At 42.9% G+C, this 23,944-nt stretch overlaps 1 protein-coding gene across 2 annotated transcripts; it reads right to left on the minus strand.

Annotated features, from left to right (window-relative positions):
• Positions 1–7,115: 7,115 nt before the first annotated feature.
• LOC115163717 (paired mesoderm homeobox protein 2A) lies at positions 7,116–11,631 on the minus strand. 2 transcript variants are annotated; one of them, XM_029715856.1, is made up of 3 exons: positions 10,936–11,631; positions 9,097–9,284; positions 7,116–8,815 (listed from the first exon to the last, which is right to left on the minus strand). In XM_029715856.1, the coding sequence occupies exons 1-3, from the start codon at positions 11,156–11,158 to the stop codon at positions 8,330–8,332; spliced, it is 897 nt and encodes a 298-aa protein (XP_029571716.1). In that variant the 5' UTR covers positions 11,159–11,631; the 3' UTR covers positions 7,116–8,329. The 2 variants fall into 2 exon arrangements, with proteins under 2 accessions (XP_029571716.1, XP_029571717.1); XM_029715857.1 differs by lacking the exon at positions 10,936–11,631 and adding an exon at positions 10,750–10,892.
• Positions 11,632–23,944: the final 12,313 nt, after the last annotated feature.

The raw sequence follows: 23,944 nt of genomic DNA on the forward strand, positions 1-23,944 counted from the left end.
AGTCCAGCCTACACACAGTGGGTCCCCAGGATCCTGACTGAGACACACTGGCAGACACCACAGGCTGCTGGTTGTTCACGTCACCACATGGTGGTGCTGTTGTCCTGGCAACCTCAGTAGGAACAGGATAAAAACTGAAGACACACCAAGTCATATAAAGGACTGTTTTTAACATTATACTTTAACGTTCATGATTATGTTTTATATAAATGTATATGTTGACGTTCTTTGACTGTTGTAAAAAATGAGGAATGAGTGGAAACAGGAGAAACGTGTAAGAATTAAGTATTTATCTGATGATGTCACAAGTTGTTTCATCTTTAGCATAAAGTAGCCCCTCCCATTCCTTCTCCTCTACCCCCTCTCTCCCAGTCCTTCTCCTCTACCCCCTCTCTCCCAGTCCATCTCCTCTACCCCCTCTCTCCCAGTCCATCTCCTCTACCCCCTCTCTCCCATTCCATCTCCTCTACCCCCTCTCTCCCAGTCCATCTCCTCTACCCCTCTCTCCCAGTCCTTCTCCTCTACCCCCTCTCTCCCAGTCCATCTCCTCTACCCCTCTCTCCCAGTCCATCTCCTCTACCCCCTCTCTCCCATTCCATCTCCTCTACCCCCTCTCTCCCAGTCCATCTCCTCTACCCCCTCTCTCCCATTCCATCTCCTCTACCCCCTCTCTCCCAGTCCATCTCCTCTACCCCCTCTCTCCCAGTCCATCTCCTCTACCCCCTCTCTCCCAGTCCATCTCCTCTACCCCCTCTCTCCCATTCCATCTCCTCTACCCCCTCTCTCCCAGTCCATCTCCTCTACCCCTCTCTCCCAGTCCATCTCCTCTAACCCCTCTCTCCCATTCCATCTCCTCTAACCCCTCTCTCCCATTCCTTCTCCTCTACCCCTCTCTCCCAGTGCATCTCCTCTACCCCCTCTCTCCCATTCCATCTCCTCTACCCCCTCTCTCCCATTCCATCTCCTCTACCCCTCTCTCCCATTCCATCTCCTCTACCCCTCTCTCCCAGTCCATCTCCTCTACCCCCTCTCTCCCATTCCATCTCCTCTACCCCCTCTCTCCCATTCCATCTCCTCTACCCCTCTCTCCCAGTCCATCTCCTCTACCCCCTCTCTCCCAGTCCATCTCCTCTAACCCCTCTCTCCCAGTCCATCTCCTCTATCCCCTCTCTCCCATTCCTTCCTCTCTACCCCCTCTCTCCCATTCCTTCCTCTCTACCCCCTCTCTCCCATTCCTACCTCTCTACCCCCTCTCTCCCATTCCTACCTCTCTACCCCCTCTCTCCCATTCCTACCTCTCTACCCCCTCTCTCCCATTCCTTCCTCTCTACCCCCTCTCTCCCATTCCTTCCTCTCTACCCCCTCTCTCCCATTCCTTCCTTCTCTATCCCCTCTCTCCCATTCCTTCCTTCTCTATCCCCTCTCTTCCATTCTCCAGTGCCTTGTCCTCAGGGTTGGGGAGTAACAGATTACATGTAACTGTAATCCGTTACAAGCAAAAATATTGTAATCAGATTACAGATACTTTTGAAAAACTAGAAGATTACTTCGAGGATTACTTTTAAATTCAGAAAGGATGTTTGCGGGAAAAAATTGTTGACACTTTTCTGTTTTCTCAGTGGCATTCAAATCAGCATTGAAGAAGGCGCAAATATATTAAGTTTGTTCCACCTGAGCGAATCTGACCACAAGTCAGAGACCACTATGATAGCACATCAAATGGGTTTGATGGATCGCGGGAAAAGAGCAGGAATAGGCTTTTGTAGCCTACAGTCCAAGCTGTCTTCCAATGGTACGACTGCTGTCAGCATCCAAAGATTATCCAACTTGAATAAACACTTGTAGGTAAGGATGACAGCAGTGGTGTAGTCTACAGCGATACGGATATCACTTATTATTGATATCTACATGGTGCATTGATGTGAATCACACTGCTGCTCTCTCATTTAGCTATTTGTGCCTTACGGATTGTGGATGGCTGTTCACAAATCTAAATGTGGATTTCAACCCAATAATGGTTGAATTCAAGGAGAATAAGCTGCCTATCAATCATTGTTTTTGAAACCAGTGGACAGCCAGTGAAAAATGCGCTCTTGCAACAGCTGCATAGTGCGGATCCCAGCCTACGGAATAAAAGTGCTGCTTTTATTGCACAATATAATTCAAGTTGATGTAAATAAAAATAAATCCATAGGCCTACTGGACACATGCTCAAACTCGCTCACTTTTGATAGACTTAAAGGGTCAATCTGTAGATGGTACATCCATTTTTGGACTTATAAATTATATAAGTATATATATCCATTGATTCTTGAAGAATATAACTTATACATGCCTCATGAGCTAAGTTCAACTTTCACACTCCATCAGAACCCAAAATATGAACTTGTTTTTCTCCAATGTTTGGAAACATTGTAAATATAGCCTCATAACATACAGTAGTTAAAACTATAATGTTGATATCATGGATGGTCAGTCCTTACATCTGTAGCTCTGTGTATTAATCTGAGAGTGGTAACATTTCTCCAGGCCCATCCCTCCGCTTTTTACCAAAACAGAGGCGGGGTGGTCCGTTTTGTTATTGTTTCATCCATGGAGTTGCCCTTTAAACAGCTGCATATTATCAAGATATCAAAGTGTCACCAACCAAAAGGTAAACAACAGGCCTATAGCAAATACAGCATATGGCATTCATTTTTCACACGTAAATAGCACTTTTCAGTAGTGCTCAAAGCATGTCATTCCATGAGTGAAGCATTTATTTATCATTTAGAAACAATAAGCCCAATCCGTCCTCAATGACAAAATCATAAACAACACAGTAGGGCTGGCTAATAAGTCCTTAATTTTTGGGTTATACTCAGGTAAAATAGTTTGGTTAATCTATACTTCCATATTTCCAAGTCCTATTCTTGAATATCAAGGCGTATAACATTTATTGGAATGACTGGAATTCTGATAGACTTTGGTTTTTAATGTAAAGATATAATTTAATCATATTATTATATGTAGTAGAAAGTGATGGGTTAGAAGAAGCCTACATAACCAACCCATAAAGTAAAATGTAACATCCATTTTTGTCTTCTTATGCCTCTTAAGGGGAAAGTCATCTAAAATTAATTGAATGTAATCAGATTACGTTACTGAGTTTGGGTAAACCAAAAGTTACATTACCGATTACAATTTTGGACAGGTAACTAGTAACTGTAATGGATTACATTTAGAAAGTAACCTACCCAACCCTGCTTATCCTACAGTGTCTTCTCCTGTCTCTCCTCTATCCCCCTCTCCCATTCCATCTCCTATACCCCCCTCTCCCATTCCATCTCCTATACCCTACTCCCATTCCCTAGGGCCTTATCCTACAGCGCCTTCTCCTGTCTCTCCTCTACCCCCCCTCTCCCATTCCATCTCCTATACCCTACTCCCATTCCCTATGGCCTTATCCTACAGTACCTTCTCCTGTCTCTCCTCTACCCCCCTCTCCCATTCCATCTCCTATACCCCCCTCTCCCATTCCATCTCCTATACCCTACTCCCATTCCCTAGGGCCTTATCCCTACCCCCCTCTCCCATTCCATCTCCTATACCCTACTCCCATTCCCTAGGGCCTTATCCTACAGTACCTTCTCCTGTCTCTCCTCTACCCCCCTCTCCCATTCCATCTCCTATACCCTACTCCCATTCCCTAGGGCCTTATCCCTACCCCCCTCTCCCATTCCATCTCCTATACCCTACTCCCATTCCCTAGGGCCTTATCCCTACCCCCCTCTCCCATTCCATCTCCTATACCCTACTCCCATTTTTATTTTTTATTTAACTAGGAAAAGCCTATTGAGACCCAGAGTCTCTTTTTCAAGGGAGAGCTGGCCAAGAAGACAGCAATAATCAATACAATACAGAATTAAAACATACAACATACATGTAACAGAGTCTCCCATCAATATTTTAAATTCATTCAGTGGCACTAACATCAGTAGTAGAAAAAGTATCCAATTGTCATACTTGAGTAAATGTAAAGATACCTTAATAGAAAATGGCTCCAGCACTCTAAAGTGGCGCAGTGGTCGAAGGCTCTGCATCTCAGTGCTAAAGGCGTCACTACAGACCTTGGTTCGATTCCAGGCTGTATCACAAGCGGCCGTGATTGGGAGTCCCATAGGGTGGCACAAAATTGGCCCAGTGTCGTCCGGATTAGGGTTTGTCCGGGGTAGGCCGTCATTGTAAATAAGAATTTTTTCTTAACTGATTTGCCTAGTTAAATGAAGGTAAAAGAAAATGACTCAAGTAAAAGTGAAAGTCGCACAGTAAAATACTACTTGAGTAAAAGTCTAAAAGTATTTGCTTTTAAATATACTTCATTATCAAAAGTAAATAGAATTTCAAAAAAATATACTTAAGTTTTAAAAGTAAAATTATAAATGATTTCAAATTGCTTATATTAACCAAACTGCACAATTTGTTTGTTTTTGTTAATTTACAGATAGCCAGGTGCACACTCCAACACTCAGACAAAATTTGCAAACGAAGCATTTGTGTTTAGTGAGTCCGCTAGATCAGAGACCGTAGGGATGACCCGGGATGTTGTCTTGATAAATGCGTGAATTAGACATGCTCCTGTCCTGCTAAGCATTCAAAATGTAACTAGTAATTTTGGGTATCAGGGAAAATGTCTGGAGTAAAATGTACATTTTCTTTAGAAATGTAGTGAAGTAAAAAGTTTTCAAAAATATAAATAGTAAAGTGTAGATACCCAAAGAAACTACTTAAGTAGTACTTTAAAATATTTTTACTTAAGTACTTTACCACTGACTAACATACCTAGATTAAGCATGGATTGTAGGCTATTCCATGCCTCTGGTGCACAAGACAAGAAGGCAGTCTTGCCTAATACTGTAAATGTCCTGGGGTCGTTAAGTAGCAACCACCTAGCAGACCGGGGATGGTAACTGCTGCTGGTGAAGGAGGCCAGACTAGAGGTAAAGAGGGAGTTTACCCAAAAGGGCTTTGTAGATGAACACATGGAAATGTAGCTTTCTGCACATATAAAGTGATGTCCAACCCACCATTTGGTACAAGGTGCAATGGTGAGTGAGTGAGTGAGTGAGTGAGTGAGTGAGTGAGTGAGTGAGTGAGTTGGCATTCCCTAGCACCTTGTCCTACAGTGCTTTCTCCTATACCCCTTCCCATTCCCTAGGGTCTTATCCTACACTGCTTTCTCCTATACCCCATTCCCTAGGGTCTTATCCTACACTGCTTTCTCCTATACCCCATTCCCTAGGGTCTTATCCTACACTGCTTTCTCCTATACCCCATTCCCTAGGGTCTTATCCTACAGTGCTTTCTCCTATACTCTATACAATCTGTAAAGATTGTCAGTGTTATCGAGCTCCAGTCTTTTTCTTGGTGTAACCGTGTAACCATTGATTTCTTGTTAAGCTAATATTTAACCCGTCAACGCTGTTTTTCTCTTGGCAGTATAACTGACTACATTTGAAGGTTGGATGTGTTTCTGATGGAAAAACCTATGAGAGGACAGGGAAGAACAATATGATTAAAATAGACAGGAAGGAGAAATTACCTTTATTGTTTACCATAACACACATCATACACTATCTTACAGGTTATTAAAACAGAAGGACTAAACTAACTGAAGTTCTCAGTGGTGATGACATCTTGTTCTGTTGTCTCTTCTCCAGCTGACTATGAGGACTGATTTCACCATCACTGACTTCTGAAGCTTCAGTTTTGAAACTGGGATAGGGTATATTTTTACACTTTCCCTCATTGGTGCTGAGAATAGCTGGCCACTGTGACTCCCTTTTGTGTGTGTGTGAGAGAGAGTGAGACCAAGAGAGAGATTATTTGAAAAGAAGAGGAAGAAATGTGAGTGCAGGGAAGAGTGATATGATCCCTTAGCATCCCCACAATGCTCAGAGCCAGGGACACACACAAAACCACATCTTGTTAGTTTGAGCAATGCTTTTAGATTTATTTGACAGAATATTACAGTAGTGCTATAACCCTTCACACAACCTTTATAACCCTTCACACAGTTGCTATAAGCCTTCCCTTTGCCCTTATGTAGACAGGATGTGACCGATGAGCTGAGACATGCTCTGTAGTGAACAACACCTCAAAGCAATGTGGGAAAAACACTCTAGACTAGGACTCATATTTATATTACTATTTACAAATCATGTTCAATTACAACATTTTGATATGTCTATTTCAAAAGACATACTGCTTTTGGTCACGAAAACATGTTTATTGTTATTCCATTATTTTCTCATCAATAAATAACTGTTCTCCAGTATAGTTGTCTTGAGTGCCGTCTCTATAGTAACATAGGGACACGGGGACGAGTGTCACAGACCATTAGAGTGACGTGTTTTATGCAATAATAACGGTCAACCACTGGTCCACTAGTGTTCAAGCTGAGGTCAGAGGAAGTACAACAATGCTGACCTGAATCCCAAAACATCTTATACCTCTGCCCCCACCTTCCCCCAGTCAGTCAGCTAGTCAGTCAGCTAGTCAGCCAGTCAGTCAGCTAGTCAGCTAGCTAGTCAGTCAGCTAGTCAGCTAGCTAGTCAGCCAGCCAGTCAGCCAGCTAGTCAGCCAGCCAGTCAGTCAGCTAATCAGCCAGCCAGTCATTCAGCTAGTCAGCCAGCCAGTCAGTCAGCTAATCAGCCAGCCAGTCATTCAGCTAGTCAGCCAGCTAGTCAGCCAGCTAGTCAGCCAGCCAGCCAGCTAGTCAGCAAGCCAGTCAGCCAGCTAGTCAGTCAGCTAGTCAGCCAGCCAGTCAGCCAGCCAGCCAGCTAGTCAGCCAGCCAGTCAGCCAGCTAGTCAGTCAGCTAGTCAGTCAGCCAGCTAGTCAGCCAGCCAGTCAGTCAGCTAGTCAGCCAGCCAGTCAGCCAGCTAGTCAGTCAGCTAGTCAGCCAGCCAGCCAGTCAGCCAGCTAGTCAGCCAGTCAGTCAGTCAGCTAGTCAGCCAGCCAGCCAGCTAGTCAGTCAGCTAGTCAGTCAGCTAGTCAGCCAGCAAGTCAGTCAGCCAGTCAGTCAGCTAGTCAGCTAGTCAGCCAGCCAGCCAGTCAGTCAACCAGCCAGCCAGCCAGCTAGTCAGCCAGCCAGCCAGTCAGTCAGGGAGGGAGCGTTGCTATGTGAAGGGTAAAGGAATACGTATATGTGAGATGTTTGAGCTGGTAGTCAGGGAAACGGGGATCGGGGTGGCGGGGGGTTGTCTGACAGTAGGAGTTGTGTCGGGGTACACTGGCTTGGGGTGTAGTGAGGATGTGAGCGGGGGTCTGGTCTGGCCTTCGGGGGGATAATTGGATTTGGGGGTCCCCTCTCTCTGCCAGGGATATAAAGGAAGTTGTGCTTGCTGGTAACAGTTTGGGTTTTGTCCCCTGAGTCTCCCCAGGGAGACTGACTGTTTACCTTCACCCTGCCATATTCACATACTAATCAGGGGGTACAGGGGCTAGGAGCTAGTGTTACTAAGTGCACCACAATGTCTGCTAAGGCCTTTCGTACTGTGTATAGTGTGTGTGTTGGGGGGGGGGGGTATGTGTAGCTTTGTTGGAGTGAGAACATACAGAACATCTGACACACACACACACACACATACATACATAAACACACACACACACTCCCCGTACGAGATGCATGTTACACACACTTCAACATAAACACTCACACATTCACAAACTACAACTGCCACATGGAGTGATCGGGGGTAATAAATGAAAGGGGTAGTCCTGCTCCAGGGGGCAGTAGATAGAGGGGGAAGGAGAATATAGATATACAGTAGTTATACTAGAAATCTCTGTTCATTGTCTCTAGTACAGGTTAGTCTGTATAGATATACAGTAGTTATACTAGAGATCTCTGCTCCTTGTCTCTAGTACAGATAGTCTGTATAGATATACAGTAGTTATACTAGAGATCTCTGCTCCTTGTCTCTAGTACAGATAGTCTGTATAGATATACAGTAGTTATACTAGAGATCTCTGTTCATTGTCTCTAGTACAGATAGTCTGTATAGATATACAGTAGTTATACTAGAGATCTCTGCTCCTTGTCTCTAGTACAGATAGTCTGTATAGATATACAGTAGTTATACTAGAAATCTCTGTTCATTGTCTCTAGTACAGATAGTCTGTATAGATATACAGTAGTTATACTAGAGATCTCTGTTCATTGTCTCTAGTACAGATAGTCTGTATAGATATACAGTAGTTATACTAGACATCTCTGCTCATTGTCTCTAGTACAGATAGTCTGTATAGATATACAGTAGTTATACTAGAGATCTCTGTTCATTGTCTCTAGTACAGGTTAGTCTTGAGAGCATTGGGTTTCCGGTGGAAGGAGGAGAGCACGCCAGCGAACGGCCCTGTCATACTGTCTGCCGGCTGCCACGCCTTCAGCAGCTCTGGAGCATGGGCTGTGGGTTGGGCCATTCCTGGGTTAGTGGGGCCTAGGCTGGGCCAGCCAGGGGGTTTGAGCCCCTGCAGAATGGGGGAGCTGGAGGTGTTAGCGTAGCCACTGTTAGCAGGGGCGGGGCTGGGGCTGAGGCTGGCGGGGCTACCCATGTTCCCATTGGCTGAGCCGGGCAGCGAGGCGGTGCTGTCAGGGGTGGGACTGCAGGTGGACTCTTTTGATTCGTCGTCATCCGAGGAAGATCTGGGCTCGCCCTTTTTAGCCCCGGTACAGCCATTGTTCCCTCCTGGGCCCCCGGTCCCGTTACCAGATTTAGAGTTGGCCGCACGCTCCACCTTACGGAACTTAGCCCGCCGGTTCTGGAACCATACCTGACACAGACAGACGATATAGTTTAGTCTTATTGAAAAGTCTAAACATACAACCAGAGTAAAACGGCAACAAAATAACAACACATAGTATGTATTTCTATCTCTAGAATCAAACTCACATGAAGGATGCACAGATTACAATTTGGTAGATTGCAATAATTTTTACAATAATTGGTTGCATCTCTAAAAAAAAAAATACATGACGGTGTAGACCCATACGTTTATGATTTAAAAAAATATATATTGTGAATTCGTGTTTGTCATCAGACCACTGGACTCACCTGTACGCGCGCCTCAGTAAGGTCGATCTTGAGTGCAAGCTCCTCGCGCGTGTAGATGTCGGGGTAGTGGGTCTCTGCGAACACGCGCTCCAGCTCCTTCAGCTGTGAGCTCGTGAAGGTGGTCCTTATGCGCCGCTGCTTCCGCTTCTCGTTCAAACCGGAAGGGTCCGAGAAGAACTTATATGGAACTGCGGAGTCAACCAATCACAATAAAACCAATTCATTATTTGAATTAAGTATGGTATCAGAACAAAATGGATGTGTTGTAAATCCTAAACTATTTTATTTTAGGCGTTTTTCGATAGACTATGTTACGGAGTTGATTTTGTCTGATCTGGTAGGTTATAGGCTATAGCTTGACGATTTTTTCCCCTGGAGAATAAAAGTTTTTAATGGACTTGATCAATCCAACTAAGGGTATTTAGTCTACAAGTAGGATAGGTGAATATCGTAGTTCCCATATTGATATAATGTATTATTCTGAATTCGTTTTATTGATGTTTCTCTTCTGCTTTAGTCTATGGCAATGATAGGGAAATAGTCCAAAAGTAAAAACATATCTGATCATATTTATGGAATTACCTAGCTGTAATTATACCATGAACTAACCTACATCATTTGTCATTTGATCAAATTTGCCTAAGCTAAATATGGAATAACAGAATTTGATAGGCTATCAACAAGGGCATTAAATAAAATGTTGTGATAGACTAACCACCAACCAGTTTCATTCAAATTGATTTTAAAAGTATTCAAATTAATACTTTAATACTTTTCATTAGAGACAGATATTCTGGAATAAATCATTGGTTTTTCCCAGAGAGAGAGCGAGCGAGAGCGCATAACGCACGTGACGTTCCTGTCAGTGTGTCTTCATTGGAGCTGCAATAAAATAAAATACAATTTTAAATATTAACTCATCCAAAAAGTGTGTGGTAATTCGCTTGGTCTGGATATAAGCAGTGAAATAATCACGTTTTAGGCGCAGCAGCAGGTGTACGCTTTTCGAATAAGGTGGCATAGCCTGCACTATTCAACCATTTGTTGACAAAAAGGACGTTTTTATTGGTTGTAGCACTATTAGTAGTTGTAAAACAACTTTTCTATGCTGTTAATGTACGTTTTTGTTTATTATTATTATTGAATTGTTATTATTATAAGACAGTAGTTGACATATTATTATTGTTACTAAGTAGGCTATTGTTTGTTTGTTTCGGGGGTTTTTTGGACACTTGAAAACGAGATGGTGCAACTCAAGAGATTTCATCCTGCAAAATGTTTAATAAATAAATACATTTGCATGTTCAACCATAATGACATAAATCATAAAAATGGAAATGTATGGCAATGTAGCAAAAAACGAACATTTGAATTGCGCAGTCGAATCATGACCACATAACGAAATATACAAATATACAATTATGGATTTAATAAAATAAATTGACTAAACAAATGACACATTTGATTAGTTGATAATACAGATATATTTGCCCTCTAACGAATTTTCCACTGATTGAATTACTCCATACCAACGAACATGAAACGAGAGGTTAGATTTGAGCGACCCTCAAAATTAAGAGGTATGAGAAAATGTAACAGAATATTTATAATTTCGATTGATTTGGTTTTCATTAATCAAATCAAATGTCTTACCTTCTTCGATTAGCCTAGTTGGCATAATCAAATAAAAAAAATACATTTTACGCACGTATTTCAAATAAAAACCAGACGCTTTAACTATAGTCTACATCCCCAGACATTTGCAGCTGGAGGTGAAACATTGTAGTGAGAAAGTCCTGCATGCCTGATGTCCCGCCCATGCCCTCTGCGCGCTCTTACCTGTGGAATAGGGTGTGGGCTGGTGCTCGCGCAGGGACCCCAGTGTGCAGTTCGCGGTGCTGAGGGGCGCGCAGCCCGGGTTGGCACCGAACCCGGTCCGGATCGGGTTGTACTGGAACGAGCTGGCCTGGCTGCAGGAGCTGAAGTCCGCGTAGGCCGATGCCTCCATGGCCGCCATGCACGAGTCATATGAGTTCAGGTAGGAGTAATCCATTTTATACATGGAGACGCGAGAACGACAACTCTGGGCGAGCTCTTGATGAAATGTACTTCTCAGGATTCGAGAGGAATTAAAACGTTGAAGCTGGAAAAACACCACAGAATGAGTTCAGTTTTTCTAATTTCTCCAAGGACCAGCTTTAGGTCCCCGAGTTAGCGGTCCCTCTCTCCAATTTGGTTTTCTTGTTTTCAGTCAAAGCAGGGTGTTCTTTGACTATATATTTATTTCTTCACGTGTTTCTCTCTTCCTTGACAGCAATATTCCTGAAATCTCTTTCTTTCTTTTCTCTCTCAGTATCAGTAGCGGCCTCTTCCATCCACATCAGCTTCTCTCTCGCTCCCTGCCTGACCACCTCGCTTTGCGCTCCGTATGACAGCGCACCGGCCAGCTCGCGCAGTGTTTATAATAAACTTGGCAGTCCGCGAGACAATAGCGAGGCGGTGGTCTCTTTCCATGACAATGTCTCGAGAGTCTATTGGGGGGCATCGCGCACCGCCAGCCCCCTCCCACTACTCATGCATTACTAATGCGCGCGAAGTTAACCCCCTCAGCCAGACGTCTTTATGCAAGAGAAACTCCTGATATGATTCTGATTTCTGGAATTAAATATTTGATTTGATGTTGTTCGAGATGTCGCCTTTCTCTCAGCGTAAGAGTGATAGCCTATGTATGGGGCTTATGTGTCACCTCAGAGTGTCTGACTATAGAACCAAACTAAACGCGTTTCAATCTGTGGATCCCATGGAAAGATTTCATAAACGCATTGACTCCCCATAAATTGGTTTAAAGTTATTGTTCAGTGGCATCCAACGTGATATGAAACACACTGGCACGCGCCTCTTGGGCCATAAGCTTACAATGCCAAGGGTGGTTATAACACAATGTCTCCTCACATTCCGGCCTGAAATGGAAGTGAGCACTAAATCGATGAAACTTTATTAAATACATGAATTATCAGATGCATACATAACCACGATTATCCTCTCTGCTTTCTCTAGGTCTGTAATTCAACAGTTAGTGAAATGAAGAGGTTTTTCCTTAGAGGAAAATAGCCTCTATATATCATACAAACCCTTGGAGCTTGTGTTGCTAAATTAACCGTTTTACACGCGTGCTAAATTGATTACGGGTGTGTGGCCACTGGCCCTGTGTGTGTGTGTGTGTAATAATATAATACGGTTTTATATGTAAAAGAGCGTCTCTCGATAGCCACAGAGGGCTCTTCTCGTATTATCACCGCTTGACCAGTGGCCTGTCTAATGCCATTACAACACACCGCCCTGCCATGTTTATATCCCATTGAATCGCATCTTGTTGTGTCAGGACTGGGGATTCTCCGCGCACAATAAGTCTCCAACAACATCAATAACGTCGGTCAATTTCTAGAAAATGTATGTTGTCTGAACGCATGGCACACCGTGGAGCCAGCCAGGGCGAGCGGTCAAGCCCGGTTCCCATGCAGGGAGTTGTCTTGCGTTAGAAGGACGGGGAGCACCGGGAGAGAATGCTCGTTCATATTTATCAACGATATCAATTATACATTATAAACGGTGTGGTTTTAATTCTGATTGGCTACGCCGTGGTATATCACATTCCACGGGTATGACAAAGCATTTATTGTAACTGCTCTAATTATACTGGTAACCAGTTTATAATAGCAATAAGGCACCTCGGGGGTTTGTGGTATATGGTCAATATACCACGGCTAAGGGCCGTGTCTGCGTCCTGCATAAGAACAGCCCGTAGCCGTGGTATAATGAACAAATACCACAGCCCCTTGGGCCTTAATGCTTAATTATAAAACAACAACAACGCAATCTTGTAGGCATATAAAATAATATACAATAAATATCTGGTTATATTATAATAATAACATGCAGTCACAATAGTCATCAGTTCATTTTCGTTTCTGTCTCTGCTTTTCAAAGCTTAAAGGGGAATGGAAACACTTTAGGAAGTGAATCCAATATGGCGATTTACAGTTACAGTTAGCTGGAGTTATAAATCCATTCCCCTTTAATCATGGTCATTTTCACGGACTCTTGAACTCATGTTTAGTCTCTTGTATGTCTCATCTCACCGTTGTCCCCATTAATATGTATATTATGCATGTCGATAGACCTAAAGGCCTATTATGGGCACACGTTGACTTGTTTTGTGTTGTACATGCGGCTGGTTTTGTTGCTGTGTTTTGATTTATGCTCGGGTGGTTATTGTAAACCTAAAGGCTCATAACTTGCAGGTTAAATAAAAAATACAAATATGCCTACATTTCAATAAATGTTATACCTATAGGCTAATAGCTTACTCACTTTCCCTTCAACATCTATCAATATCCCCTCAATACCGGTGTTGTTACGTTAAGCTGCTCTAAAGGCTACCACTAACTTTCCATTCAAAAAAATATTGTCAACTTCAATGCAATATAACAAGTTGTTGTTTCAACACTGTATGTCACCGCGTGCTGTTTCAGCTTAATCAGTTTACTCCAGTTAATCAACTATGTAAACGAATTATCTAAACAAAATGTCCGATACATATTTCCACATATGACTAACTGGTGTGTGATTGTGATATTTTCTGAAGCATCATTTCGGATTGATCTGTATTCTATGTGTCTGTCATTTTGCAGGTATTTTGGGTGCACAGGTTCCAATGATTCAGTTTCCTCTCCTATTCCAAGAGCTCAACAAAGGGTTTTACAGTCCTTGGGGCGCGCACGAGCCGGACCCAGAATCATAACCGGGGCCCACGTACTTGCCCCCCTCTCTCTCTCCTCTTTTCCACCACCGACCTGGCACCACTAGTCATAGAACTGTCGCACGCTCTGACTCTAACCCGGTTAGACACGGGCCGCCTCGAGCGGGGCGTCACGGTGCATTTAGGTAATTCGGGATTGAATGGCTGGTGCGCCGACGGTACCCCATCGCGCCACCGTCCCTCATCCATCACCTTGTAAATCATATGCACGCACTAGCTCTATCCCCAAAATGTATACGGTGCACTCACGTTACAGGCCTAATACCTTCACAGAGGAAAGGAAATAGGCCTATACATAAATACAAAACGTGTTGAAGCGACACACACTTTCATCTGAGTTGTTACAACAACAGGTGCATGGCAGCCGCCCGTCCACACTATAGCGTTCTACCTGCTGTTTCATAGGCCGTTTCAGCACCGTGTCTGGCTCAATAAAACGCTGCAAATAAAGGTTCAAATAAAGCAGGTGAATGTGACAGAGCACTGGCCGGTCCCCCTCAGGCCTCCTGATTTCGCTAGACTTGTATGGGGCTGGTGAAATGACCACTCTCCAATTCATACGATGGATGCAAGGATTGCAGTCCATGAAATCAAAATTATGGTTTTAAACTATTTACATTTATTGGCTACACTCTTAGAAAAAAAGGTTCTGGGTAGTGACAAAAAGGGTTCTCTACTTGCTTCAAATATGGCACCCCTAAAGGTTCTATATAGAACCAACATTGGTTCCATATAGAACCCTACATTAAAGCCAAGGGTTCTATATGGAACCAATTTTAGTTCAATGAAGAAGAACCCCCTGGTTCTGATCAAAGAACCCTACACTTTAAGGGTGCCATATATGCAGCAAGCATAGAACCCTTGTTGGTTCTATCCAGAACCTTTTTTTCTAAGAGTGTAGCCTACTTCTTTTAATTGGATAAAACATTGACCATTTTACAGGTTCATTTACAGCCCATTCTTCATAACTTATAGATCTATCCTTCAACAATCATATCATTCTTTGAAATGACCATTATAGACAGCTCTAAATAGGCTACACCAAACGGTATACTGGCAGATGTAGGCCTATACACTTCAATTCAAACAGAGGAAATAGAAATATCATTAGAAATATAATTATAAATAGAAATATAATTGCATGTATAGGCTAGACTACATGCTCTGACTAAAAGTAGCCAACGAATTTTCCTTCAACAATTGTTTTGGAATATGGGTTATTTGCAATGCATCAGTTGGGTTATACTTATACTACTTACAATGGCTTACATTCGATACCAACTCTGTAATACAAATATTCATTATTGACTTTATAGTTAATTGGAGTAGGCTTAGTTCTTCTGCTTGTTTTTCCGTTGTGTTGAAAATGGGTTTGGTAGCCTCAGCGTTTCAGCACCAGATCCATTGACAACAGCCTTGATCTTTCTGTATAACCTGATATTCAGTTGAAGTAAAATGATCTTGATTATTTATCATTTTAATGATGTTAATATAAGAGTGAAGCCAAATAAATACAAAAATCACACAATGAACAATACTCTATTGTAATATATTATATTCATAATATATTATATTCATAATATATTAGATAGGTATTCTATTATTTGTGAGTTGATGACACTAAATGACAAATTTACCAATTGGCTATTTGGCCGTTAATTTGCCTGATAATTAATGAAAAAAAGGAACTGTCTAGGCCTATATCAAACGTCTATAGAAAGTATGAATTAGGGCCTATCGCCTGTAATATGTCTGGCTTCAACAACAGAACTGAAAATAGCCGTATTGGTTAGGCTACTCCATGATAGATCAGATAGAAGACATTACAGCTTTATCACGAGGTTCTAATCACCTTCTTTGTGACTGTTCGGGATTCTGCTCCTGTGATCGATCGATTAGACTCTCTTTTGATTGACACCCCTGCGCGTTCCATACCACTACCGCATGCCCCGGGACAGATACCGTCTCGGCCCCCCGCACGGCCTTTCTCTGAACCCGGTACATATCTATCCCATCCTTTACTGATCACTAATTCTCCCCTCAGTCTCCATCTCTCTCCATCCATCTCCCTTCTCTCCATCTATCCATCACAGCGGCACCAGTATCCCCCAGTCTCATCAATCTTCCCTCTACCCCCTCACCCACCCGCTTCATTAGCCCAATCTGCATTCACCGGCTATCGGTTTTACCGCCCCGTCCACGGTACCGGTCAGGAGACAACCCCCGCTCTAATCGGAGGACCATCGGAAACGATTACCATCAGAGGGATGGGGAAAGCGAAACCAAAACTAACGGGAGTTAAATTAGCCTGTAGGAAACATGCCCCCTTTTCCTTAAAATAAGAAATGTTTGATTGCGAGTCAAAAATACAGATTTATTAGTCTACATGGGATGACAAATATGAATTATCTAGCCTACACGACCCATGTGCTTCAGCAGGGAATCTAGGCCTATGAGAAGTTAATAAGACACATTTGGGAGTAGGAATGTGGCAATTTGGGGAAAGCATTAGAATATTCCCTGACTCGGATCCCTCTCCCTGTCACTCCAGGGTCGTGAAGAGCCTCTTGTGGCTTTTGTTGCCTCCTCTGTTGACTCAGACGCCATGAATGCGAAAGGCCACCGTTACAGTTTCCGTTAAATCGCCCATGAATTTAAAAGTCCCAATTTAAACCTCGTACGGCCACTCAGGCCCCCGGCTCGAGGGTTTAGCCCGGATTAACGGGTCCTGAGACAAACACGCCGCAAGGCCGCTTTGGCTCTTTGAAGGGATTAAGTTTTAACGTTTAAACTCTCGAGTGAAGGTCGCTGTTCTTTTGCGCCGCAATGGAAAAACAAGCGACGGACATTTAACTTTGGAAACAGTTTTAACTTTAACAGCAAACTCACCTTTGAACCCGAGAGACTGGACCGCCACACAATAGACGGCCCACAGGACCCTGACTACTGTTGCGAGGGGCAGTTCAGCAATGTCACCAATAATGGCACTTTTTAGGGAGTTTAAAAGCAGACATCAGCTGTAGCCTGAACTATATATATACTGTATAGCCTAATGGCTTAGGCCTATGCAGGACCTATGGAACAAAAAGTCCATTGCCATCCATCAATTTACTGACAGAAATGTCCTTTCATAAGCTATATACACAATAAGGAGATTCGATTAATTGAAATTCAGTAATGAAAACTTTGGTCTTTAAAATTGAGGCTAAAGGCTCATAATCATTAATGTCACTAGACATGGGGTTGAACCACGAGCAGACCCTCTTGGCAGCTAACGTGCCTTTTAATTTTTTAAATTTTTAAATGTAACCTTTAATTAACTAGGCAAGTCAGATAAGAACAAATTCTTATTTACAATGATGGCCTACCCCGGCCAAACCCGGACGACGCTGGGCCAATTGTGCGCTGCCCTATGGGACTCCCGATCACGGCCGGGATGTGATGCAGCCTTTACTCAGAGGGACAAATCATGTAAAGCAATTCATCACACTGTAAAACTAAGTGTTTAGGATCTGAACACATAGAATTTCAATGAAAACTAGTCATAGTGTTAAGATTGTAAGAAACAGAACATGTTTATTCACTGTAACACTTTTTAAACACATGAACATGTTTATTCACTGTAACACTTTTTAAACACATGAACATGTTTATTCACTGTAACACTTTTTAAACACATGAACATGTTTATTCAGCACAAGGTGTTTAGGTTTTAAACACAACACTGGGGGGGTTGTTTTAACACTGTTGGTTGAAAATAATTATTTCCATATTTCCCAGCATGGCTTTTGAGTGAATAAGAGAGATACCCACCCATGACTGTGTTTGTTAGTGACAGAGACATGTTTGTTGCATTCGATCATTTATATTCTTGAAGCCTTCTGAAAGTGACTGCAAAAGAGAATGTATTTCAATTAGAAGTAAACCCTTTATAACCACATATTAGACATGTCATAAGGTTTTTAGTTATGGCTTAGTTATCCTCAACATTGTGGTCTGAAAATCCTGGCTCATGGGCCACATCAGACCTGCAAGTCACAATATGCTGGTTTGTGAAGTGATTAGTAATTTCCATCGGAATCCAGTCAGAGGGATGATATCCAAGAATTTAAATATTTTATTACCCACAACCCTCACTCAGAATGATTGCTATAGAGTGGTGAGGAGGAGGTGTCTTCTATGTCCAGAAGCGACTTCGCCATTCATTTTCTGTATTCAGGGTTCACTCAAACATTGTTTTAAGCTTTAACTATTGAAAGTTACATCTGATTTCGGGATTGGATGTCGATTCGCTCTCCTTAAATATTTGTCACCTGATGTATTCGTTTCAGTCTCCTAATTGTTTAATCATACTTTGGCAGCCAGCTCCTGATATCAGGGCATAAAAACTTCAATCTGTGTCCTGAATTAGCCTAGTGCGCATATGCACCCAGCTATATCTGGTCCCGAGCTTGTTTTCCCCAGTTTTCCATGAACTAGCTGGCTAACTGAACTATGCTAGTTTTGAAGTTGAGGGTGCAGTATTTACGAAGTTTGACAATGAGGACGAAAACTCCTTTGCTAGTTATACAATCATGTAACTAAGGAATTCACTGGAAATAAACTTGAAAATGATTTATTGTTTTGTTCAATAGTCATGACTGGTTTGAGCTATCTGTCGCGTCGTAAGACAACAGTGGCAAAAGATATCATTGCGGATCCAAGTTCAGTTTTGAGCTCCATAGGGTTAGCTGGACGTTTCTAACTAGTCTTAGAACTGTGATAATGGGCAGCCTCTCCCTGTTTGGCTCAGTGGGATATGCAGTGGTTTTGCCAACACAGCCAGATATGTACTCAGTCTTGTACCCTTAACCTTTTTAAACTGACTTTTATATTTGTTAATTAAATCTGACTTTATTAAAATAATGAGTAATCCAGGAATGTCACAAGTTAATTGACACAAGAAAACTTGAGAACATAGCAACTACAGAGCACCAATGGCTACAATGAATGGCTAAATTACTTTGGGACACAAAGGGTCCACTGAGCTCCTCATCCTCCTCACCACTCTGTGGTGAAGGACTTAGGAAACAGCAACAAAAACAATGGTTGCAATAAGACCAAGATTGTATTAGTTTAGAAAAATGTAAGTTATTTATCTTTGTATAGTATAAGATCAATTCATCAATCAATGTGCATGGGGCAACATAGATATTAAAACAAACTATTCTAAAAATCAACCTGTAACAAAGCATGCTGGGAAATATGACAATAAGCCCCCTCCCACAGAAATGAACTCAACACAGTTCAGTTGTGCTGAAATGTAGGTCAGGTGACAGACATTCCTAGTACTGATATGAAGAAAAGGCATGGAAAGTCTCACACTTCTAATGTCTAAATGCACTCTAAACAGGACAACGGGTAAATACACACCGGTGTTTAAAACCGGAACACTTAGGAGATATAGGTGTTCTCCTGGTTGGAAACTGACTGGAAAAAACGGACTATCATGTTTAATATTGTATTCTAAATGCCTGAGTTTAATAAGATGAGAACACTTATTGGCAAAAACCACTGGGGAAGCTAAGCCCCACAACCAAAAAGCCATATTACAACCTATGTGTTGTGATAATTGCGTTGTTTGCTCTATAACCTGTTAATTCATATGCCCTGCGACCGTGATATATAGGCCTAAAGGCAGAGACAATAAGAAGAGAAATTCAACCACACCCAGTGAAATCCACAAAGCATATTACATGTACAGTAACAGACAGTTAGTGACCTACAGCATGGTCAAGCAAGTTCATGTTCCCAACATTTTCAGACCACTAAACAACTATTGATTTAGAAGCACAGAGAGTAACAGCAAGTCTCAAAGAAAACAGGAGCTGCCTCCACTATTCCAGCACCATTTACACTTCCACATTTCAACATCATCAACATAACCTTTGCTTTGTCTAATACAGTGACAACTAAAAGATACCAAAAACGATTTAGTTCCATCAACGTAAGCTAAATATGATGTGGCTGTCCATGGTTCTGATTTCTGTGTGTGTGTGTATGTGTGTATGTGTGTGTGTGTGTGTGTGTGTGTGTGTGTGTGTGTGTATGTGTGTGTGTATGTGTGTGTGTGTGTGTATGTGTGTATGTGTGTGTGTATGTGTGTGTATGTGTGTGTGTATGTGTGTGTATGTGTATGTGTATGTGTGTGTGTGTGTGTGTGTGTGTGTGTGTGTGTGTGTGTGTGTGTGTTCGTGCCAGTAGAAAACACATGTTGACTCACCCTACTTGTAGAGAAACACCGTTGCCATCCTCCTCTTTTTCATGTTGACAAAATGGTCACACTGTCATAGAGAACATGCTTTTATTGTTTGTTGTCCTAGGCTACCTGGCTAAAATGCTTGCTCACTAGCCTAACTCCCATTCATGGGCAACGTTAGCTAGTTAACATGAGCGTTCTACATCTAGCTACATATTGAACTTCCATCCTCTCAGGCCAGGGGCACAACAATGTATGAACTAATAGTTGGATCAGAGTTGCCCTTATAATCATTGGCCAGTGACGAGAATTAAGTGAAACCACAAGTCCAAATCCCTATTTCCATCCGTGGCTAATTTAGGAAAGGGGCAAGATGCAACAATTCAAGTTTTTCTGTCAATGATGTATGCTCTCAATGGGATTTGATAAGAGTGATGCCAAAATCCAAGCTGGGTTGAGCTCGCTCAGTTTACCTCAACGTTGATTGGCTCATTTTATATACTTTTTTTTTTATCAAGGGAGGCCAAATGCTCGCTGGCTTCCGATGCATTCAATGCTACGGGTGGCAACAATGCTCATTTGCTCGGATGCTTTCTTCTGTGAGATACTTTTGGTCATGTAGTGTATGTGGACACCTGCTCCTCGAACATCTCATTCCAAAACCATGGGCGTTAATATGGAGTTGGTCCCCCCTTTGCTGCTATAACAGCCTCCAGTCTTCTGGGAAGGTTTTCCATTAGATGTTAGAACATTGCTGCAGGGACTTGCTTTCATTCAGCCACAGAGCATTAGTGAGGTCAGGTGATGTTGGGATGATAGGCCTGGTTCACAGTCGGCGTTCCAATTCAACAAAAGGTGTTCGATGCGGTTAAGGGCTCTGTGCAGGCCACTCAAGTTCTTCCACAGTGATGTCAACAAATCATTTCTGTATGGACCTCGCTTTGTGCACAGGGGCGTTGTTATGCTGAAACAGGAAAGGGCCTTCCCCAAACTGTTGCCACAAAGTTGGAAGCACAGAATCGTCTAGAATGTCATTGTATGCTGTAGAGTTAAGATTTCCCTTCACTGGAACTAAGGGGCCTAGCCCGAACCATGACAAACAGCCCCAGACCATTATTCCTCCTCCACCAAACTTTGCAGTTGGCACTATGCATTGGTGCAGCATTCTCCTGGCATCCGCCAAACCCAGAATCGTCCAGCCGACGCTTGGCATTGTGCATGGTGATCTTAGGCTTGTGTGCGGCTGCTCGGCCATGGAAATCCATAACATGAAGCTCCAGGAGGAACAGGTAGTGAGTGTTACAACCGAGAACAGATTACTTTTACGCGTTTCAGGAACCTGGTTGTCCCGTTCTGTGAGCTTGTGTGGCCTACCACTTCAAGGCTGAGACATTGTTGCTCTTAGACGTTTCCACTTCACAATAACAGCACTTACAGTTGACCGGCAGCTCTAGCAGGGCAGACATTTTACGAACTGAAGTATTTGAAAGGTGGCATCCTATGAAGGTGCCATGTTGAAAGTCACTGAGCTCTTCAGTAAGGCAATTATACTGCCAATGTTGCTATGGAGATTGCATGGCGGTGTGCTCGATTTTATACACCTGTCAGCAAGGGGTGTGGCTGAAATAGCTGAATCCACTAATCTGAAGGTGTGTCCACATACATTTGGTGATGTAGAACATTCAGCCTTTTTTGTAACTTTTTTTGGGAAGCCTGGCTTTCCTTGGCATCCGTGAATACATACCACTGGACAGTGCATGCGCTCCATGAAATAGTAGGCCTAGGCTTACATTATTTTCATATTATTATTTATGCTATTCACGTCTAGCCTATCCAACTACAGCAATGGACTAAATTAGCCCAATGGACCCATGTAAAAAATGCTTTTTAGGATAAAAACCAGACCAACGGTCCCAAGAGAAAACACACACACACACACACACACACACACACACACACACACACACACACACACACACACACATATACACAGCTGGAGGAGCTGCGATGGCCGCGCGCAGGAGAGCTTCTCAAAACACGCTAATTAGATCTCGAGCTCTGGCCCCGCGCTCTGAAAGCAGGCCGGCGGCGGGGCGCGCGGAGCTGTGGAAAGTTAATTGAATTAAATCCCCTCTAAACTAATTAGACTGCAATCTGCCACGCGAGCTGTCCCTGAGCAAGGTTCGAATTAGGGAGAATGGATTTGTTCCTTTCTTTAGGAGAAGGGGGCAGACTGGCTGTGTTTTGGGGGTATTTTATTCCCTTTTATGATAATTCTCCCGTTGGGACCGGGGAGAGCGTGCTTAACCGTATGGGGTTTGCCAGCTTGCATCTGGAGATGCTCCGGTCCGCGTCTCGAGCTAACCTCTCGCCCTGCTTACTGTCACCAAGTCAGGAAGAATAAGCACAACCACACATAAAGCGTACACCTGATGAGGAGAGGGGCGCCTCTCTATTGTCAATATCAGAATATCAACCATTTCTCTCCCATAGGTTCGTTATGTGATGTAATTGCCCTAAATGAACGTCTTCCACACCTGCTGCGTTGACTTCCATACCCCTGAGGTTATATTCATTTAGGCAGATCTCGATGTCTCGTATTGAGCCTCTTTCTCCCTCGGTCTGCATGGGATGGGATGAGGATGAGCTTAACGCGGAGTAATGGCGGATCGATCCATGCCTGCCTTCTGAGAGACCTCGGGGGAGAAAAAAAGAGAAAGGAGAGAGATGAGAGGAGAGGAGAGGGGGAGACGGGCAGGGGAGGAGAACATGGATGAAAATGCCCCGTTAAGAGCGTGGCCAGATATGATAATGGTGCGCGAGGCTATCAGAGCTCTGAGTGATGCGCGCGGGCCGCGCTGAGTGCTCACGAGACAGTCATCATCACCCACCTCCTTGTGCTGTTGCAACGCGAGGCAGGCCCCAACGACAGAAGCATAAAATGGATATTAAATAAAATAAATGATAGTTATACACTTGGGAAAAAATGTGCTATCTAGAACCCACATGGGTTCTTCGGCTGTCCCCATAGATAACCCTTTGAAGAACCATTTTTTGGTTCCAGGTAGAACCTGTTTGGTTCCAGGTACACTTTTTGGTTTTATGAAGACCCCTTTCCACAGAGGGTTCTTGTTAGAACCCAAACGTGTTCTTCCTGTAACCAAAAAGGGTTCTCCTTTGGGAACAGCTGAAGAAGCATTTTGGAACCCTTTTTTCTAAGAGTGTAATGGAAAGATAAAACATCAATGTAGACTTTGCATAATGCAATAATGGGGTTAGCAACAGGTGACATAGGCTACATGTGTGTGGTTGTGTTTGTGTTTGTTTTTATGTGTGGTTGTGTTTATGTGTGGTTGTGTTTATGTGTGGTTGTTTTTATGTGTGGTTGTGTTTGTGTGTGGTTGTGTTTATGTGTGGTTGTGGTTGTGTTTGTGTGTGGTTGTGTTTATGTGTGGTTGTGTTTATGTGTGGTTGTGTTTATGTGTGGTTGTGTTTATGTGTGGTTGTTTTTATGTGTGGTTGCGTTTATGTGTGGTTGTGGTTATGTGTGGTTGTGTTTATGTGTGGTTGTTTCTATGTGTGGTTGTGTTTATGTGTGTTTGTGTTTGTGTGGTTGTGTTTATGTGTGGTTGTGTTTATGTGTGGTTGTGTTTATGTGTGGTTGTTTTTATGTGTGGTTGTGTTTATGTGTGGTTGTTTTTATGTGTGTTTGTGTGGGGTTGTGTTTATGTGTGGTTGTTTTTATGTGTGGTTGTGTTTATGTGTGGTTGTTTTTATGTGTGTTTGTGTGT

The sequence above is a fragment of the Salmo trutta genome, chromosome 26, assembly GCF_901001165.1.
Source record: "Salmo trutta chromosome 26, fSalTru1.1, whole genome shotgun sequence".
Classification (NCBI taxonomy): Eukaryota; Metazoa; Chordata; class Actinopteri; order Salmoniformes; family Salmonidae; genus Salmo; species Salmo trutta.

Bases quoted from the DNA above. Each gene is read 5' to 3' on its own strand.
- LOC115163717 (XM_029715856.1), bottom strand. From the start codon at position 11,158: ATGTATAAAATGGATTACTCCTACCTGAACTCATATGACTCGTGCATG. The intron at 9,285-10,935 runs GTAAGAGCGCGC...TTGACTCCGCAG, and splicing joins GCCCACACCCTATTCCACAG to TTCCATATAAGTTCTTCTCG. The intron at 8,816-9,096 runs GTGAGTCCAGTG...TGTCTGTGTCAG, and splicing joins TTACTGAGGCGCGCGTACAG to GTATGGTTCCAGAACCGGCG.